Raw genomic sequence first — 16176 nt, 5'->3', positions numbered from 1 at the left:
CTGGACACCATTAGCTCCAGAGGGATCGAACACAGGGCCCGACCTCGATCGTCCGTTCCCGGAGCCGCGCCGCCGTCCCCCTTGCAGAGCCAGAAGACACGGCGAAAACGGCGGCTGAAGACTCCTGTCTTCATTAAGGTAGCGCACAGCACTGCAGCTGTGCGCCATTGCTCCCACAGCACACCACACACTCCGGTCACTGGTGGGTGCAGGGCGCTGGGGGGGGGCGCCCTGGGCAGCAATTAGATTATCTTTTGGCAATAAAAACACACATAATACAGTCTAGCACTGTATATGTGTAAAAAACCCCGCCATTAAGTTACACAAAAGGACAGAAGCCCGCCGCTGAGGGGGCCGGGCCTTCTTCCTCAGCACACCGGCGCCATTTTCTCTTTACAGCTCAGCTGGAAGAAAGCTCCCCAGGCTCTCCCCTGCAGTATCCTGGTACACAAAGGGTGAAAAGAGAGGGAGGGGGCACATAAATTTAGGCGCAAAATTTGTATATACAGCAGCTACTGGGTAAACACTGAGTTGTAGTGTAATCCCTGGGTTATATAGCGCTGGGGTGTGTGCTGGCATACTCTCTCTCTGTCTCTCCAAAGGGCCTTGTGGTGGAACTGTCTTCAAATAGAGCATCCCCTGTGTGTGTGGTGTGTCGGTACGCGTGTGTCGACATGTCTGAGGTAAAAGGCTCCTCTAAGGAGGTGATAGAGCGGATATGTGTGTGGGAGGGTGTCTCCGTCGACAACGCCGACACCTGTTTGGATATGTGTAAGTGCTAAGGTGAATTTATTGCACAAAAGGTTAGGGAACAGAAAGGAAATATACCCTTGTTTGTCCCTATGTCACAGAGACCTTCAGAGTTTCTCAATGCTCACTATCCAAAATAACAAACACTGGTATCGACACGGAGGTTAACTCCACTGTCGACTACGATAATGCAAAGTTACAGCCAAGAGGGCTAAAAGATATTCAATATATGATTATTGGAATAAAAGATGATTTGCATATCACTGATGACTCATCTGTCCCTGACACGAGAGTACACATGTTAAGGGGAAGAATGCTGAGGTAAATTTCCCTCCTCTCATGAGGAAAAAGAGCGGGAATCTCCAGACAAGAGACGGCAGCTTCCCACAAGAGAATTCTCAGGCTGTATCCTTTCCCCACTAGGGCCAGGATGTGTTGAGAATCTTCCCCTAGGGTGTCCTGTTTGCACAGACGGTAGCACTAGCTATTCTCAGGGATCCTGCAGATAGTGTGCACATTCTAGTATACTACCCAGACCGGCGATTGTGTCGGCATGAGTTTATAGCGCTGTGGCGGCGTGGACAGGTACCTTATCAGCAGAGATTGAGACCCTAGTATGCATATAGATATAAATATATTAAAGATGCTGTCTTAAGTGATAGATGTATAATTATAAAGCATGCCCAAAGAGACATGAGTATACTGGGTCCTAGAGTCAAAGCTATATTGATTTCTGCTTGACGTGTCCTGTAGAATATGCATTGGACAGATCATGCCGACTTAAAAGGCATATGGAAGGCTGAGGATTGTGTGGAGAAGGGTTCTCGGGCCTGGTCTCCACAGCTATAGTTGGTAATTCTGCTAGTTTGCCTTTTATTCCTGCACAGCCTAGGAAAGCACGACATTATTAAATGCAGCTTTTCGAATAAAGAAACAAGAAAGTCTGAGGTGCGTCCTTTCTTGTCAGAGCCGGGGACAGAGGAAAGAAGCTGCACAACACAGCTAGTTCCCAGGAACAGAAGTCCGCCCCGGCCTATACAAAAATCCACCGCATGTCGCTGGGGCTCCACAGGCGGAGCTAAGCCCGGTGGGGACACGCCTTCGTAAGTTCAGCCACACGTGTGTTCACTCCCTGTTAGATCCCTGGGCAATAGATATTGTGTCTCAGGGATACAAGCTGGACTGTGAGAAGATGCCCCCGCACCGACGGCCCTGCGGGCTTCCCCCCCAAGAGAGGGAGCCAGTGTTAGCTGCAATTCACAAATTGTATCTTCAACAGGTGGTGGTCAAGGGTCCCCTCCTTCAACAAGAGGGTGTTATTATTCGACCATGTTGTAATCCAGAAACCAGACGGTTCGGTCAGACCCATATTGATTTAAAATCCCTGAACATATACCTGAGAAGGTTCAAGTTCAAGATGGAATCGCTAAGAGCGGTCATTGCAAGCCTGAAAAGGGGGAGACTTTACCGTGAATCAGGACATAAGGGATGCATACCTTCATGTCCCCATTTATCCACCTCATTAGGTGTACCTCAGAATTGCGGTACGGGATTGTCATTACCAATTTCAGACGTTGCCGTTTGGTCTCTCCACGGCCCCGAGAATATTCACCAAGGTAATGGCGGATATGATGGTGCTCCTGCGGAAGCAAGGTGTCACTATTATCACGTACTTGGACGATCTCCTCATAAAAGCGAGATCAGGAGAGCAGTTGCTGAACAGCGTATCACTTTCTCTGGAAGTGTAACGGCAACACGGCTGGATTCTATATATTCCAAATTCGCAGTTGGTTCCTACAGCTCATCTACCTCTCCTAGGCATGATCCTAGACACAGACCAGAAAAGGGTTTATCTCCCGATAGAAAGAGCTCAGGAGCTCATGACACTGGTCAGGAATCTATTAAAACCAAAACAGGTGTCAGTGCATCACTGCACTCGAGTCCTGGGAAGGATGGTGGCATCATACGAGGCCATCCCCTAAGGCAGGTTCCATGCGAGGACCTTCCAATGGGACTTACTGGACAAGTGGTCCGGATCACATCTTCAGATGCATCGGTTAATCACCCTATCCCCCAGGGCCAGGGTGTATCTCCTGTGGTGGCTGCAGAGTGCTCACCTTCTCGAGGGCCGCAGATTCGGCATTCAGGACTGGGTCCTGGTGACCACGGGGCAGTTGCACAGGGAAGAAATTTCCAAGGTCTGTGGTCAAGTCAACAGACTTGCCTTCACATCAATATCCTGGAACTAAGGGCCATATACAACGCCCTAAGTCAAGCGGAGATCCTGCTTCGCGACCAACCGGTTCTGATCCAGTCAGACCATAGGGGCTCATGTAAACCGCCAAGGCAGCACAAGAAGCAGGGTGGCGAGGGTAGAAGCCACTAGAATTCTTCGCTGGGCGGAGAATCAAGTAAGCGCACTGTCAGCAGTGTTCATTCCGGGAGTGGACAACTGGGAAGCAGACTTCCTCAGCAGGCACGACCTCCACCCGGGAGAGTGGGGACTTCATCAGGAAGTCTTCACGCAGTTTGCAAATTGATGGGAACTGCCTCAGGTGGACTAGATGGCGTCCCACCTCAATAAAAAGGCTAAAAAAGGTTTTACGCCGGGTCAAGGGACCCTCAGGCGATAGCTGTGGTCGCACTAGTAACACCGTGGGTGTTCCAGTCGGTCTATGTATTCCCTCCTCTTCCTCTCATACCCAAGGGCTGAGAATTGTAATAAAAGGAGGAGTGAGAACAATATTCTTTGCTCCGGATTGACCAAGAAGGACTCGGTACCCGGAACTGCAAGAAATGCTCTCAGAGGACCCATGGCCTCTGCCTCTAAGACAGGACCGCTTGCAACAGGGGCCCTGTCTGTTCCAAGACTTACCGCGGCTGCATTTGACGGCATGGCGGTTGAACGCCGGATCCTATCGGAACAGGGCATTCCGGATGCAGTTGTTCCTACGCTGATAAAGGCTAGGAAAGATGTGACAGCAAGACTTTTTCACTGTATATGGCGAAAATAGGTTGCTTGGTTTGAGGCCGGGAAGGCCCTACAGAGGAATTCCAGCGGGGTCGATTCCTGCACTTCCTACAGTCAGGAGTGACTATGGGCCTAAAATTAGGATCCATAAAGGTCAAGATTTCGGCCCTATCCATTTTCTCTCAAAAAGAACTGGCTTCACTGCCTGAAGTTCAGACGTTGTTACGGGGGTGCTGCATATTCAGCCTCCTTTTGTGGCACCTTGGGATCTTAACGTTGTGTTGGATTCCTGAAATCCCACTGGTTTGAGCCACTTAAGATCGTGGAGCTAAAATATCTCACGTGGAAAGTGGTCATGCTTTTGGCCTTAGCATCGGCTAGGCGTGTGTCAGAATTGGCGGCTTTGTCATGTAAAAGCCCCTATCTGATCTTCCATATGGAAAGGGCAGAATTGAGGACTCGTCCCCAATTTCTCCCTAAGGTGGTATCATCGTTTCATTTGAACCAACCTATTGGGGTGCCTGCGGCTACTAGGGACTTGGAGGATTCCAAGTTGCTGGACGTTGTCCGGCCTTTGAAAATGTATGTTTCCAAAACGGCGGGAGGCAGAAATTCTGGCTCGCTGTTTATTCTGTATGCAGCCAACAAGGTTGGCGCTCCTGCTTCGAAGCAGACTATTGCTCGCTGGATCTGTAGCACGATTCAGCTGGCTCACTCTTCGGCTGGATTGCCGCATCCAAAATCAGTAAAAGCCCATTCCACAAGGAAGGTGGGCTCTTCTTGGGCGGCTGCCCGAGGGGTCTCGGCTTTACAGCTTTGCCGAGCTACTACTTGGTCGGGTTCAAAACACGTTGGCTAAGTTCTACAAGTTTGATACCCTGGCTGAGGAGGACCTTGAGTTTGCTCATGCGGTGCTGCAGAGTCATCCGCACTCTCCCGCCCGTTTGGGAGCTTTGGTATAATCCCCATGGTCCTTACGGAGTTCCCAGCATCCACTAGGACGTCAGAGAAAATAAGAATTTACTCACCGGTAATTCTATTTCTCGTAGTCCGTAGTGGATGCTGGGCGCCCGTCCCAAGTGCGGACTCTCTGCAATACATGTATATAGTTATTGCTTAACTTAAGGGTTATTGTTATGAGCCATCCATTGAACGAGGCTCAGTTATTGTTCATACTGTTAACTGGGTATAGTTATCACAAGTTGTACGGTGTGATTGGTGTGGCTGGTATGAGTCTTACCCTGGATTCCAAATCCTTTCCTTGTAATGTCAGCTCTTCCGGGCACAGTTTCCCTAACTGAGGTCTGGAAGAGGGGCATAGAGGGAGGAGCCAGTGCACACCAGATAGTACCTAATCTTTCTTTTAGAGTGCCCAGTCTCCTGCGGAGCTCGTCTATTCCCCATGGTCCTTACGGAGTTCCCAGCATCCACTACGGACTACGAGAAATAGAATTACCGGTGAGTAAATTATTATTTTTATCTCTTCCATTTGTTGGGGTGTTATTTTGGGGCCAGAACTGTATATCGCTATTGCCCAGGCTCCCAGTGGGAAAAGCACATTTCTTTCATTGGCTGCACCTAATGTTTTCAAGCTTTTTGCTCCTCCTTTTGAGGTGGAGCTTCCACTTGAGAAAATCTGCCATAGGCTGCTTCTTGCCTGGCAGGGGTTTGGTTTGTAATGCAGATTTCCTTGTGCCAGCCGCTGCTCGGGGATCAAGGCTCTGGAGAAGCCTAGCGCCTAATGTGGAGCCGGATTGAAAGTCGACAGTAACTAGGTCGACAATGGCTTGGTCGACCACTTTTGGTCGACAACTAGGTCGACAGGGTCTTTAGGTCGACATGTTCTAGGTCGACAGGTCAAAAGGTCGACATGAGTTTTTTTAAAATATATATATTTTTTGAGCCTTTTCATACTTAACGATCCACGTGGACTACGATTGGAACGGTAATCTGTACCAAGCGAAGGCACCATGCCCGAATCATGCAAGCAGACGCGGTGCACTAATTGGGGTTCCCGGTCACTCTACGAAGAAAACGACACCACAATAACATTAAAAAACTCATGTTGATCTGTCGACCTAGAACATGTCAACCTAGTTACTGTCGACCGATAGTGGTCGACCTAGACATTGTCGACCTAGTTACTGTTGACTTTCAATACCTAATGGGGGTCCATCTCCGCACAGTTTGGACACAAGTAGGAGGGCTTTGCTTCAGTTTTGCTTCAGTTCAGATACAATTTAGTGCAGTTGTCTTTGGACACCTACTGTAAATGCTGGGCATAATTTTCAGAGGTTACGTCACGTACCTTAGGGGTCTGTCACCACAGTGGTTTTTCACTTCTGCTTTTTCCCCGGGATGTGGAGAAAGAGGGTGACATTGGACCAGGCTATCAATTCTCTCCTGTCTGACAGTGTAATTGCTCCAGTTTTTCCACTAGAATGAAAACTGGGGTTTTACTCCCTCTCGTTCCTTGTTGTTGGAGCCGAATAGCTCATTATGGCATATCTTGAATCTTCACGCCTTGAACACCAGATTGTGGCTAGATCATTTTCTAATGGCATCCTATTAGTGATCCACAGCATGGAGGCCAACAAATTTTTGCCTTATTAGATGTCAGGGACTCATATCTTCATGTTCCGATTTGGGCAGGTTATCATTCTCTCCTTTGTTTTGCAAGTGGGACGATCACTATCCATTCCAGTCCATACCATTTGGTATAGCCACGGCTCTGTGCTGCCTTTTTTTTTTTTTATGAAGATCATTTCAGTGATCACATGCTTGCTATGCAAGGATGCCTCAGCTTCACAGTTACAAAAGCACCTAGATCATACAGTTCAAGTACTTCAGGATCACAGCTGGATCCTGAATTTTGAGAAAGTCTCACGTCTACTTTGTCAGTGTCTTCATTTTCTATGGTTTGTTTTTGACATTTCTCCTATGTCCTAGAGGATGCTGGGGACACTTAATAGACCATGGGGTATAGACTGGATCCGCAGGAGACATGGTCACACTCTCTAAGACTTTTACTGGGTGTGAACTGGCTCATCCCTTTATGCCCCTCCTCCAGACCCCAGTTAGATTCTGTGCCCAGAGAGACTGGACACTAACGGGAGCTCTCCTGAGTTTCTCTGAAAAAGACTTAGGTTTTTTTATTTTCAGGGAGACCTGCTGGCAACAGGCTCCCTGCTTTGTGGGACTGAGGGCAGAGAATAAGACCTACTTCTAATGAGTTAAAGGCTCTGCTTCTTAGGCTACTGGACACCATTAGCTCCAGTGGGTCTGATCGCTAGCCGTGCTAGATGCTCGTTCCTGGATCCGCGCCGTCAACCCCCCTTGCAGAGCCACAAGAAAGAAGCCTGGTGACTATTCAGAAGAGAAGAAGACTTCAGAGACGGCAGACACTGACTGAGGTACCGCGCGGCGGGTGCAGTGCATGCTCACACACACACAAGCGGCACGGTTGGGTGCAGTGCGCAGGGGGGGCGCCCTGAGCAGCTGGAAACCTCAGATCAGACACTGGCAAAGACAGATGGTGCCTGGGCACAGATTATATCCCCGCCAGTATAAATATATTTTAAAAAAGCGGGACGGAAGCGTGCCATTGTGGGGGCGTGGCTTAGCCGTCATAGCTCTAACCAGCGCCATTTTTCTCTCGACAGAGCTGCAGAGACGCTGAGCCTTCCTCCTCCACTGTAACAAGTAACAGGAAAAACAGGGGGGCGGGGGGGGCACAGTTTATTTGGTGCTTATTATTGTGAGATAATAGAAGCGCTGACATATCTGGGGCTGTGTACTGCACACTTCAGATCAAAGTTAGTCGCTGGGGTGTTAGCTGGCAAACTCCCTTTGTGTTATCCTGACAGGCTTAGTGTGGGTCTGTTCCATATAGGCCAGTGTGTTTGGTGGTGTCGGTGTACGTGTGTCGGCATGTCTGAGGCTGAATGCTTTTCCCAGGAGGAAGTAGGTGTGGAGACAGTACAGGCTGTGGGAGTGACCCCGGCGGCACCGCCGACTCCGGATTGCGTGAATATGTTGAGTGTTTTGAATGCAAATGTGGCTTTGTTAAATAAGAGGTTTGATAAATCTGAGTCACAGCACCGAGCATGCATCCATGGAGGATGCATTGTCACAAAACCCTTCGGGGTCACAGAAACGTTCATTTGCCCAGTTACTGGACGCAGATACCGACACAGATTCTGATTCCTGTGTCGACTATAATGATACCAGATTAAATCCTAAACTGGCTAAAAATATTCAGTACATGATTGTGGCGATAAAGGACGTGTTAAATGTCACAGAGGACCCTGAGGTTCCTGATACGAGGGTCTGCATGTATAAGGGTAAGAAACCTGAGGTAACTTTCCCTTCCTCTCATGAACTGAATGCTCTTGTTGAAAAGGCTTGGGAAAATCTTGACAAAAAGTTTTTGATTCCCAAAAGAATTCTGCTGACATATCCATTTCCCTCAGGGGACAGGAAAATGTGGGAGTCAACCCCCTTTGTGGACAAGGCCTTATCCCGACTGTCCAAGAAGGTGGCCCTTCCGAGTCCGGACACAGCAGCCCTGAAGGATCCTGCGGATCGTCGACAGGAAAGCACATTGAAATGGATCTATGTCGCTACGGGTTCACTGCTCAGACCTACCGTGGCGTCGGCATGGGTGATTAGTGCTATTGAAAAATGGGCGGATAATTTATCCTCTGAAATTGATACCCTGGACAGGGATAGCATTCTCGTAACTTTAAGTTACATAAGGGACGCTGCAGAGTATCTGAAAGACGCTGCAAGAGATATTGGCATTTTGGGATCAAAGGCCAATGCAATGTCTGTCTCGAATAGGAGGGCATTGTGGATTCGTCAATGGAATGCTGATGCTGATTCGAAGAAAAATATGGAGGCTATGCCGTATAAAGGTGGTGTCTTGTTTGGTGCCTCGCGGACCTGGTATCTACGGCTACTGCGGGTAAGTCATTGTTTCTACCTTATGTCCCTGCACAGTAGAAGAAAACGCCTCACTATCAGATGCAATCCTTTCGGGCCAATAAGTACAACAGAGGACGAGGGGGCTCCTTCCTTGCTACGAGAGGTAGGGGAAGGGGAAAAAGATCACCTGCGGTGGCAGGTTCCCAGGAGCAGAAGCCCTCCACGGCTGCTGCAAAACCCTCCGCATGACGCTGGGGCTCCTCTACAGGAGTCCACTCCAGTGGGGGCACGTCTCAAACTCTTCAGGTCTGAGTTCGCTCGGACCTGGATCTTTGGGTTGTAGACATTGTAACCCACGGTTACAGGCTGGAGTTTCAAGATGTGCCCCCTCAACGTTTTTTCAAGTCAGCCTTGCCAGCTTCTCTCCCAGAAAGGGAGGTGGTATGCGCGTCCATACAAAAGCTGTGCCTACATCAGGTCATTGTCACAGTACCACCGTCTCAACAAGGAAAAGGCTTTTATTCGAGCCTATTTGTGGTACCGAAGCCGGATGGCTCGGTCAGACCGATTCTGAACTTAAAGTCTCTCAATTTCTATCTGAAGAGATTTATATTCAAAATAGATTCTCTTCGGCCAGTGATCTCCAGTCTGGAGGGGGGAGACTTTATGGTATCGGTAGACATAAAGGATGCGTACTTACACGTCCCCATTTACCCTCTGCATCAGGTGTACCTGAGGTTTGCGGTTCAGGATTGTCATTACCAATTTCAGACGTTGCCGTTTGGGCTTTCCACAGCTCCAAGAAGCTTCACAAAGGTGATGGCGGAAATGATGGTCCTCCTGTGCAAGCAAGGAGTCACAATTATCCCGTACTTGGACGATCTCCTGATAAAGGCGAGATCAAGGGAGAAATTGCTAGAACACGTCGCGCTCTCCCTGAAGATTCTACAGTAACATGGTTAGCTTCTAAATTTGCCAAAATCACAGTTGGTTCCGACAACGCGGCTGTTGTTCCTGAGCATGATTCTGGACACGGAGTTAGAGAGTTTTTCTGCCGGTGGAAAAATCTCTGGAAATCCAGAACATGGTAAAAGGGATTCTGAAACCGGCGAGGGTGTCGATTCATCAGTGCACTCGGTTGCTGGGAAAGATGGTGGCGGCCTACGAGGCCATTCCATTTGGCAGGTTTCATGCCAGGGTGTTTAAGTGGGACCTGCTTGACAAGTGGTCCGGGTCTCACCTGCTCATGCACCGAAAAATAGTCCTGTCTGCTAGGACCAGAATCTCTCTCCTCTGGTGGCTGCACAGTCCTCACCTTCTAGAGGGACGCACGTTCAGGATCCAGGATTGGGTCCTGGTAACCACGGATGCAAGTCTCCGGGGATGGGGAGCAGTCACACAGGGGGAAAATTTCCAGGGAAAATGGTCAAGTCCGGAGGCTTTTCTGCACATAAACATTCTAGAATTAAGGGCCATTTACAACGCCCTTCGACAAGCGGAAAACCTTCTTCAGTGGGACAACATAACAGCAGTGGCGTACATAAATCGCCAGGGCGGAACGAAGAGCAGAGCGGCTATGGCAGAAGCCACAAATGTTCTCCGCTGGGCAGAAAGACGTAAGCGCTCTGGCGGCAGTTTTCATTCCTGGAGTGGACAACTGGGAAACAGACTTCCTCAGCAGACACGATCTCCATCCAGGGGAATGGGGTCTTCATCAAGAGATTTTTGCAGACGTGACAAGTCACTGGGGAATTCCTCATGTGGACATGATGGCGTCTCGACTCAACAAGAAACTTTGGAGGTATTGTTCCAAGTCAAGGGACCCTCAAGCAACAGCAGTGGACGCCTTGGTGACACCGTGGGTGTTTCCTTCGGTCTACGTGTTCCCGCCGCTTCCACTCATCCCGAAGGTGCTAAGGATCATAAGAAGAACAAGAGTTCCGGTGATACTCATTGTCCCAGACTGGCCGAAGAGAGCCTGGTATCCGGATCTTCAGGAGTTGCTCATAGGAGATCTGTGGCCTCTTCCTCTACGAGAGGACCTGTTACAGCAAGATCTGTGCGTGTTCCAGGACTTACGGCGGCTGCGTTTGACGGCATGGCGGTTGAACGCCGTATTCTAGCCCAGAAGGGGATTCCCAGTGAAGTTATCCCCACTCTGCTAAAGGCTAGGAAGGAAGTAACGGCGAAGCATTACCACCGTATTTGGAGAAAATATGTGTCTTGATGTGAATCCAAGAAGGCTCCCACGGAGGAATTTCAGCTGGGGCGTTTTCTCTATTTTCTACAAGCTGGAGTGGATGCGGGCCTTAAGCTGGGCTCCATTAAGGTACAAATTTCAGCTTTATCAATATTCTTTCAAAAGGAATTAGCTTCCCTCCCAGAGGTTCAGACTTTCGTAAAGGGTGTGCTGCATATCCAGCCTCCATATGTGCCTCCGGTGGCTCCGTGGGATCTCAATGTGGTGTTGAGGTTCCTGCAATCTTCTTGGTTTGAACCTTTACGGAAGGTTGAATTGAAATTGCTCACGTAGAAAGTGGTCATGTTGTTGGCATTGGCGTCCGCAAGGCGAGTATCTGAGTTGGCGGCCTTGTCTCACAAGAGCCCCTATTTGATCTTCCATGAAGATAGAGCGGAGTTGCGGACTCTGCAGCTGTTTCTACCAAAGGTGGTTTCAGCGTTTCACATGAACCAACCTATTGTAGTGCCAGTGGCTACTGGCATCCTCGTGGACTCAAAGTCTCTGGATGTGGTCAGTGCTTTGAAAATCTATGTAGCCAGAACGGCTCACATTAGGAAAACGGAGGCTCTGTTTGTCCTGTGTTATCCCAACAAGATTGGGGCTCCTGCTTCCACGCAGACTATTGCACGCTGGATCTCTAATACAATTCAGCAGGCTCATTCAACGGCAGGATTGCCGTTGCCGAAATCGGTTAAGGCCCATTCTACTAGGAAGGTGGGCTCATCTTGGGCGGCTTCCCATGGGGTCTCGGCGTTACAACTTTGTCGAGCATTTACTTGGTCGGGTTCAAACACTTTCGCAAAGTTCTACAAGTTTGATACCCTGGCTAATGAGGACCTCTTGTTTGGTCAATCAGTGCTGCAGAGTCATCCGCACTCTCCCTCCCGATCTGAAGCTTTGGTATGATCCCCATGGTCTATGAAGTGTCCCCAGCATCCTAGGAGAAAATAGGATTTTAATACCTACCGGTAAATCCTTTTCTCTTAGTCCGTAGAGGATGCTGGGCGCCCGTCCCTGTGCGGACTCTTTCTGCAGTAGTGGTTGTAGATTTTGGTTGTGTTACACATTGGTTGCGTTTGGTTTTAATCAGCCTGTTGCTGGTTTTTTGTTCATGTTGTTGACTGTGTTTACTTACTAAATGCCATGTTGTACGGCGTGTTTGTGGTGTGAGCTGGTGTGTATCTCACCCTTAGTTTTATAAAATAAAAATAATTTTCCTCAAAATGTCCGTCTCCCTGGGCACACTGGGGTCTGGAGGAGGGGCATAGAGGGAGGAGCCAGTTCACACCCAGTAAAAGGCTTAGAGTGTGCCCATGTCTCCTGTGGATCCTGTCTATACCCCATGGTCTATAAAGTGTCCCCAGCATCCTCTATGGACTAAGAGAAAAGGATTTACCGGTAAGTATTAAAATCCTATTTTCTCTCCAGTGAGTTTTTGTGGTGAAGTCCAAAGCACGGATCCTGCAGAACTTGGTCATGACGGTCAGTGCCTCTTACATTGATCTTGTTTGCATAAAGTTGTTAGGTGGTAACCAACATGCCCATGATACCATTCAGTTCACTGTTTCATTAGAGGGAAATTTTCTAAAATTGGACAGGATGCTGAGCATCCCTCTCATCTCAATCCTTTGTTCTGTCTAACAGCACTTGTCAGTCTCTCCATTGGTGGTTGGTTTCAAATCATCTCCAAGAATAATACTTGGTCACTCCGGATTGGGTCGTTGTGACTGTGGACACGAGTCTCCTACTGTGGAATGCCATAACATTACATCTTCGTCTCCAGGGGACTTTGGTCAACATCGGAGACTGGTCTGCCGATCAGCGTTCTTTAGTTCTGAGCCATCCTTCTGGCACTCTTTGAAGCCATCATCTCCGTCTGGCCAGTTCTTATACAGTCGGACAATGCCACAGCTCTGGGTTGCATCTTCCACTTTGTACAGACCTGCTGCTACAAGATCTTTTTCTGCACAAACAACTTCCTCTGTTGCTTTTGAGGCCAAGCTTTTAAAAGCAATAGGTTTTTGTCCCTTGGTAGTCTGTATTATGCTGCAAGCCTACAAACCAGTTTTGTTACAACTACCACAAAGTTTAGAAACTCTACATCTTGTGGTGTGAGCAGAGTAAGTTCCAAACATTCAAGTTTTTTCCTTTCTCGTTATTTTCTCCTCCCTTCAGGGGAGTTTAGAAGTCGGTTTAAAGCTTAGTTCATTGAACGTACATTTGTTGGTCCTTTCAATTTATGTCTAGCGGCGTTGGGTCCTTTTTCCAGCGGTCCAACCCTTTTTTCTTCGTTCTGGAGATCGTAATGTGATTGACAGGAAGTGGGTGTTTCTGGGCGGAAACAGGCCGTTTTATAAGAGTGTTTGAAAAACCGCTACCGTTTCTGGGAAAAACGCGGGAGTGGCTGGAGAAACGGAGGAGTGTCTGGGCGAACGCTGGGTGTGTTTGTGACGTCAAACCAGGAACGACAAGCACTGAACTGATCGCACTGGAAGAGTAAGTATCGAGCTACTCAGAAACTGCACAGAGAAGTCTTTTTGCAATATTGCGAATCTTTCGTTCGCAATTTTGCTAAGCTAAGATTCACTCCCAGTAGGCGGCGGCTTAGCGTGTGCAAAGCTGCTAAAAGCAGCTTGCGAGCGAACAACTCGGAATGAGGGCCACGGTTCCTACGTTTAAGATGAAGGTTGTTTTGGCTTTCCACTTAAACAAGGAAACTGTCTTTCCTGGTTTTCCTCTTATGGCAAGTTCCTGGTACTGGAATTATTTGGCTTTACTAGATGATGTTAGAGTTCTGTGGATTTACTTGGACAAGACTTCTGTTCTCCGCATGGATTATCTGCTAGTTCTTTATGATGCCCATAAATGTGGTTAACTGGCTACAAAACAGACCATTGCTCGCTGGGTCCGCTAAGATGTCAAGTGCAATTAAACATTGAGAAAGTACAATGGACCACGGCCATCGCGGAGCAGACATGCCTTACAGAGCATGAAGAAAGGGTGCAAAAGTAGTGGTTTTCAATGCAATTTAACAAACCACAGCTTATTACATGGAACAGTTTGCTTATCTTTCGAAGTATTTAAATCAGGTCTGCAGTCATAATCCATGCACTTTGTTGTCACTAGTAAATTACTCAGATTACATGATGCAGAACTCCAAAAATCAATGTAGTTTGGCAAATCACTCTTTCGTTTCCACTTTAGTGTTGGAACTATATGGTTACATTCACTTTCACATTAAAGCTAAAGCATAAAATGCATATGATATTCTTTTGAATGCATGCCTATAATGGCCCTGTTTGCAGACCAAACTACTATTGTAGAAGTTTAAAAATCCCACTAAATTTTAGTACAAAAATAAAATATTGGCATATATTTGCATGGATAAAGTAATTAATCATAGATGAGAAAATAGTTGTCAATGTATTATAACTGTGTTTTTCTACTTAAAAGTATGACACTTAACAAGTTACTGTGTTTCAGTGGTGTGGAAGGCCCAACTTGATGCTGACATCCTGCAGCCAGACTCCCTTTCGGAAAATATTGCTGCTTTCGCCTTTGTTTCTGGAAAGTCAAACTGTAAGTGTGGCACAATGCAGATGGATATGTAGAGATGCTTTCTTATGGAACATTATAAGAAAATATTGCACTGTACTTCATAAAACTGTTTTTCAGATTGAGAGGGAATTGCATGATACAGTATATGTAGATCTCTGAAAGTTCAGCTCACTCATTTCCCACAAATTACTTGTTTGCAATAAAATCATAAATTGTATTTTCATAAAGATTACTTATAAAATTTCTTGTATTCTAGTTTTACCTGTGGTGTCACTGTAAAGAAATGTTTTATGGTGGAATTCAATTACCCACAGTAAATTACTGTAAGTGAAAAAGGGAAGGGACCTCAGACTTTTAACACCAGTGCTTATTCATTTGCACTCCCTTTTTCACCAAAGACCCTTGTTAACGCCCATTAACTTAATGTGTTACATTAGCACACAGATTCTGTGAAAACTGCATGGATTCCGTTATCCCTGAAGGCAAATCCGCAGGCTGCAGTTGACATTTTTTGGAGTTCTGAGCAGACCCGAAAAGAACTCTCTCTTACCTCTGGGTTAGAGTGTTGGCTTTCGGAGTTTAGGCACACGCGCTACTAAAAACTACATCTCCCCTCTCTAAACAGAAAACAAGGAGGCAGTGGGTCAGGTAGAAAAAGACAATACTTAGGCAGTGCTGAGCTGTTACCCTTATGATACTTGCTTCTTTGTGCATATAACATCTCCCCCAGAGACTGCGTGCTGTATAATTTTGTTTTGCACTGCTGGCTTTGTATACTTTGTCCTGGCTGTGGCCGTGATGGGACTCAAGGGGCTGTCCAAAGACCGGTATGCAACTGGCCGGGGCAGCGCTGACCTCTCAGGACTGGTAACGTCCAGGGGACACTGAGGGCAGTACTAATGGGTGGCTTAGGTCCTGATGCCGCTAAGCTCCGCCCCAAAACATTTGGGTACCAGTTTGAGCAGCTGCTTGCTGCATGATAAGCTCTGCCCCCTTGTATCCCTATGGGCATGAGTTGGTAGGGTGTTTTGGCACCCTAAGTCCAGTTCAGGCTGCCTCCCCTGATTAGCCCCACCCCCAACAGTCGTACAGGAAGCTACTGTTGCCGTTATCCAGCTCTTCAGAAACACTGCATGCTGGGAGACCTCTGCCTGTCATTCTCTTCACACTGGAGATTCATAAAAGCAAGTGTAGTGGGACTATTACTGTGATCAGTAATTAGCCAACCAGTTTGATACTTTACATTGCACGGTAGCGAGTATAGTGGGTCTATTCCTCTATTCAGTACCTAGCCCACTAGCCTTATCTATTTACATTTGATACTTGTTTGTTATGCAATCCTGCCTGTATTGTGTAAATTAACTGTTGAATTACCTTTCACTCCTAAATATCTACTGGTAACAGAGTGTTTGTTGGTAGTCATTGTATTCCTTTCCTTACATACTACAGATGTATACAGGGGAGGGGTCCTGGGGTGCACACCGGTAATGAGAGGTGCGACCCTGCGGAGACCTTTCAGTAGAACTGCATACAAAGAAAAAGGTTGCAGGTGCACAATTCAAACATTACCAATTTATTAATAATAATCATTGCAATAAATTTTTGCATTTTAAGCGAGGTTCTTCGCATAGTTATGGCCATAAGTAACGGCTTGCCCACTACAGATGTATCAACTTGCATCTAGCCTCCTTGCACGTTAAAAAGCCGTTCTAGTCATGTCATGCCGTGG

The 16176-nt window shown here is 47.5% G+C and overlaps 1 protein-coding gene across 4 annotated transcripts in view; it reads left to right on the top strand.

Moving 5' to 3' along the window:
- The window catches only part of WDR75 (WD repeat domain 75), a 1043598-nt gene that overhangs the window by 717808 nt on the left and 309614 nt on the right, over positions 1-16176 (top strand). For all 4 annotated transcript variants that reach the window (XM_063934110.1, XM_063934109.1, XM_063934108.1 and 1 more), the window contains one exon: positions 14373-14468. In XM_063934110.1, coding sequence (XP_063790180.1) covers positions 14373-14468 — 96 coding nt within the window. The remainder of the gene's footprint in view (positions 1-14372; positions 14469-16176) is intronic.

Source organism: Pseudophryne corroboree, chromosome 7, assembly GCF_028390025.1.
Source record: "Pseudophryne corroboree isolate aPseCor3 chromosome 7, aPseCor3.hap2, whole genome shotgun sequence".
NCBI lineage: Eukaryota > Metazoa > Chordata > Amphibia > Anura > Myobatrachidae > Pseudophryne > Pseudophryne corroboree.
This window is presented reverse-complemented; position numbering and strand designations above follow the sequence as displayed.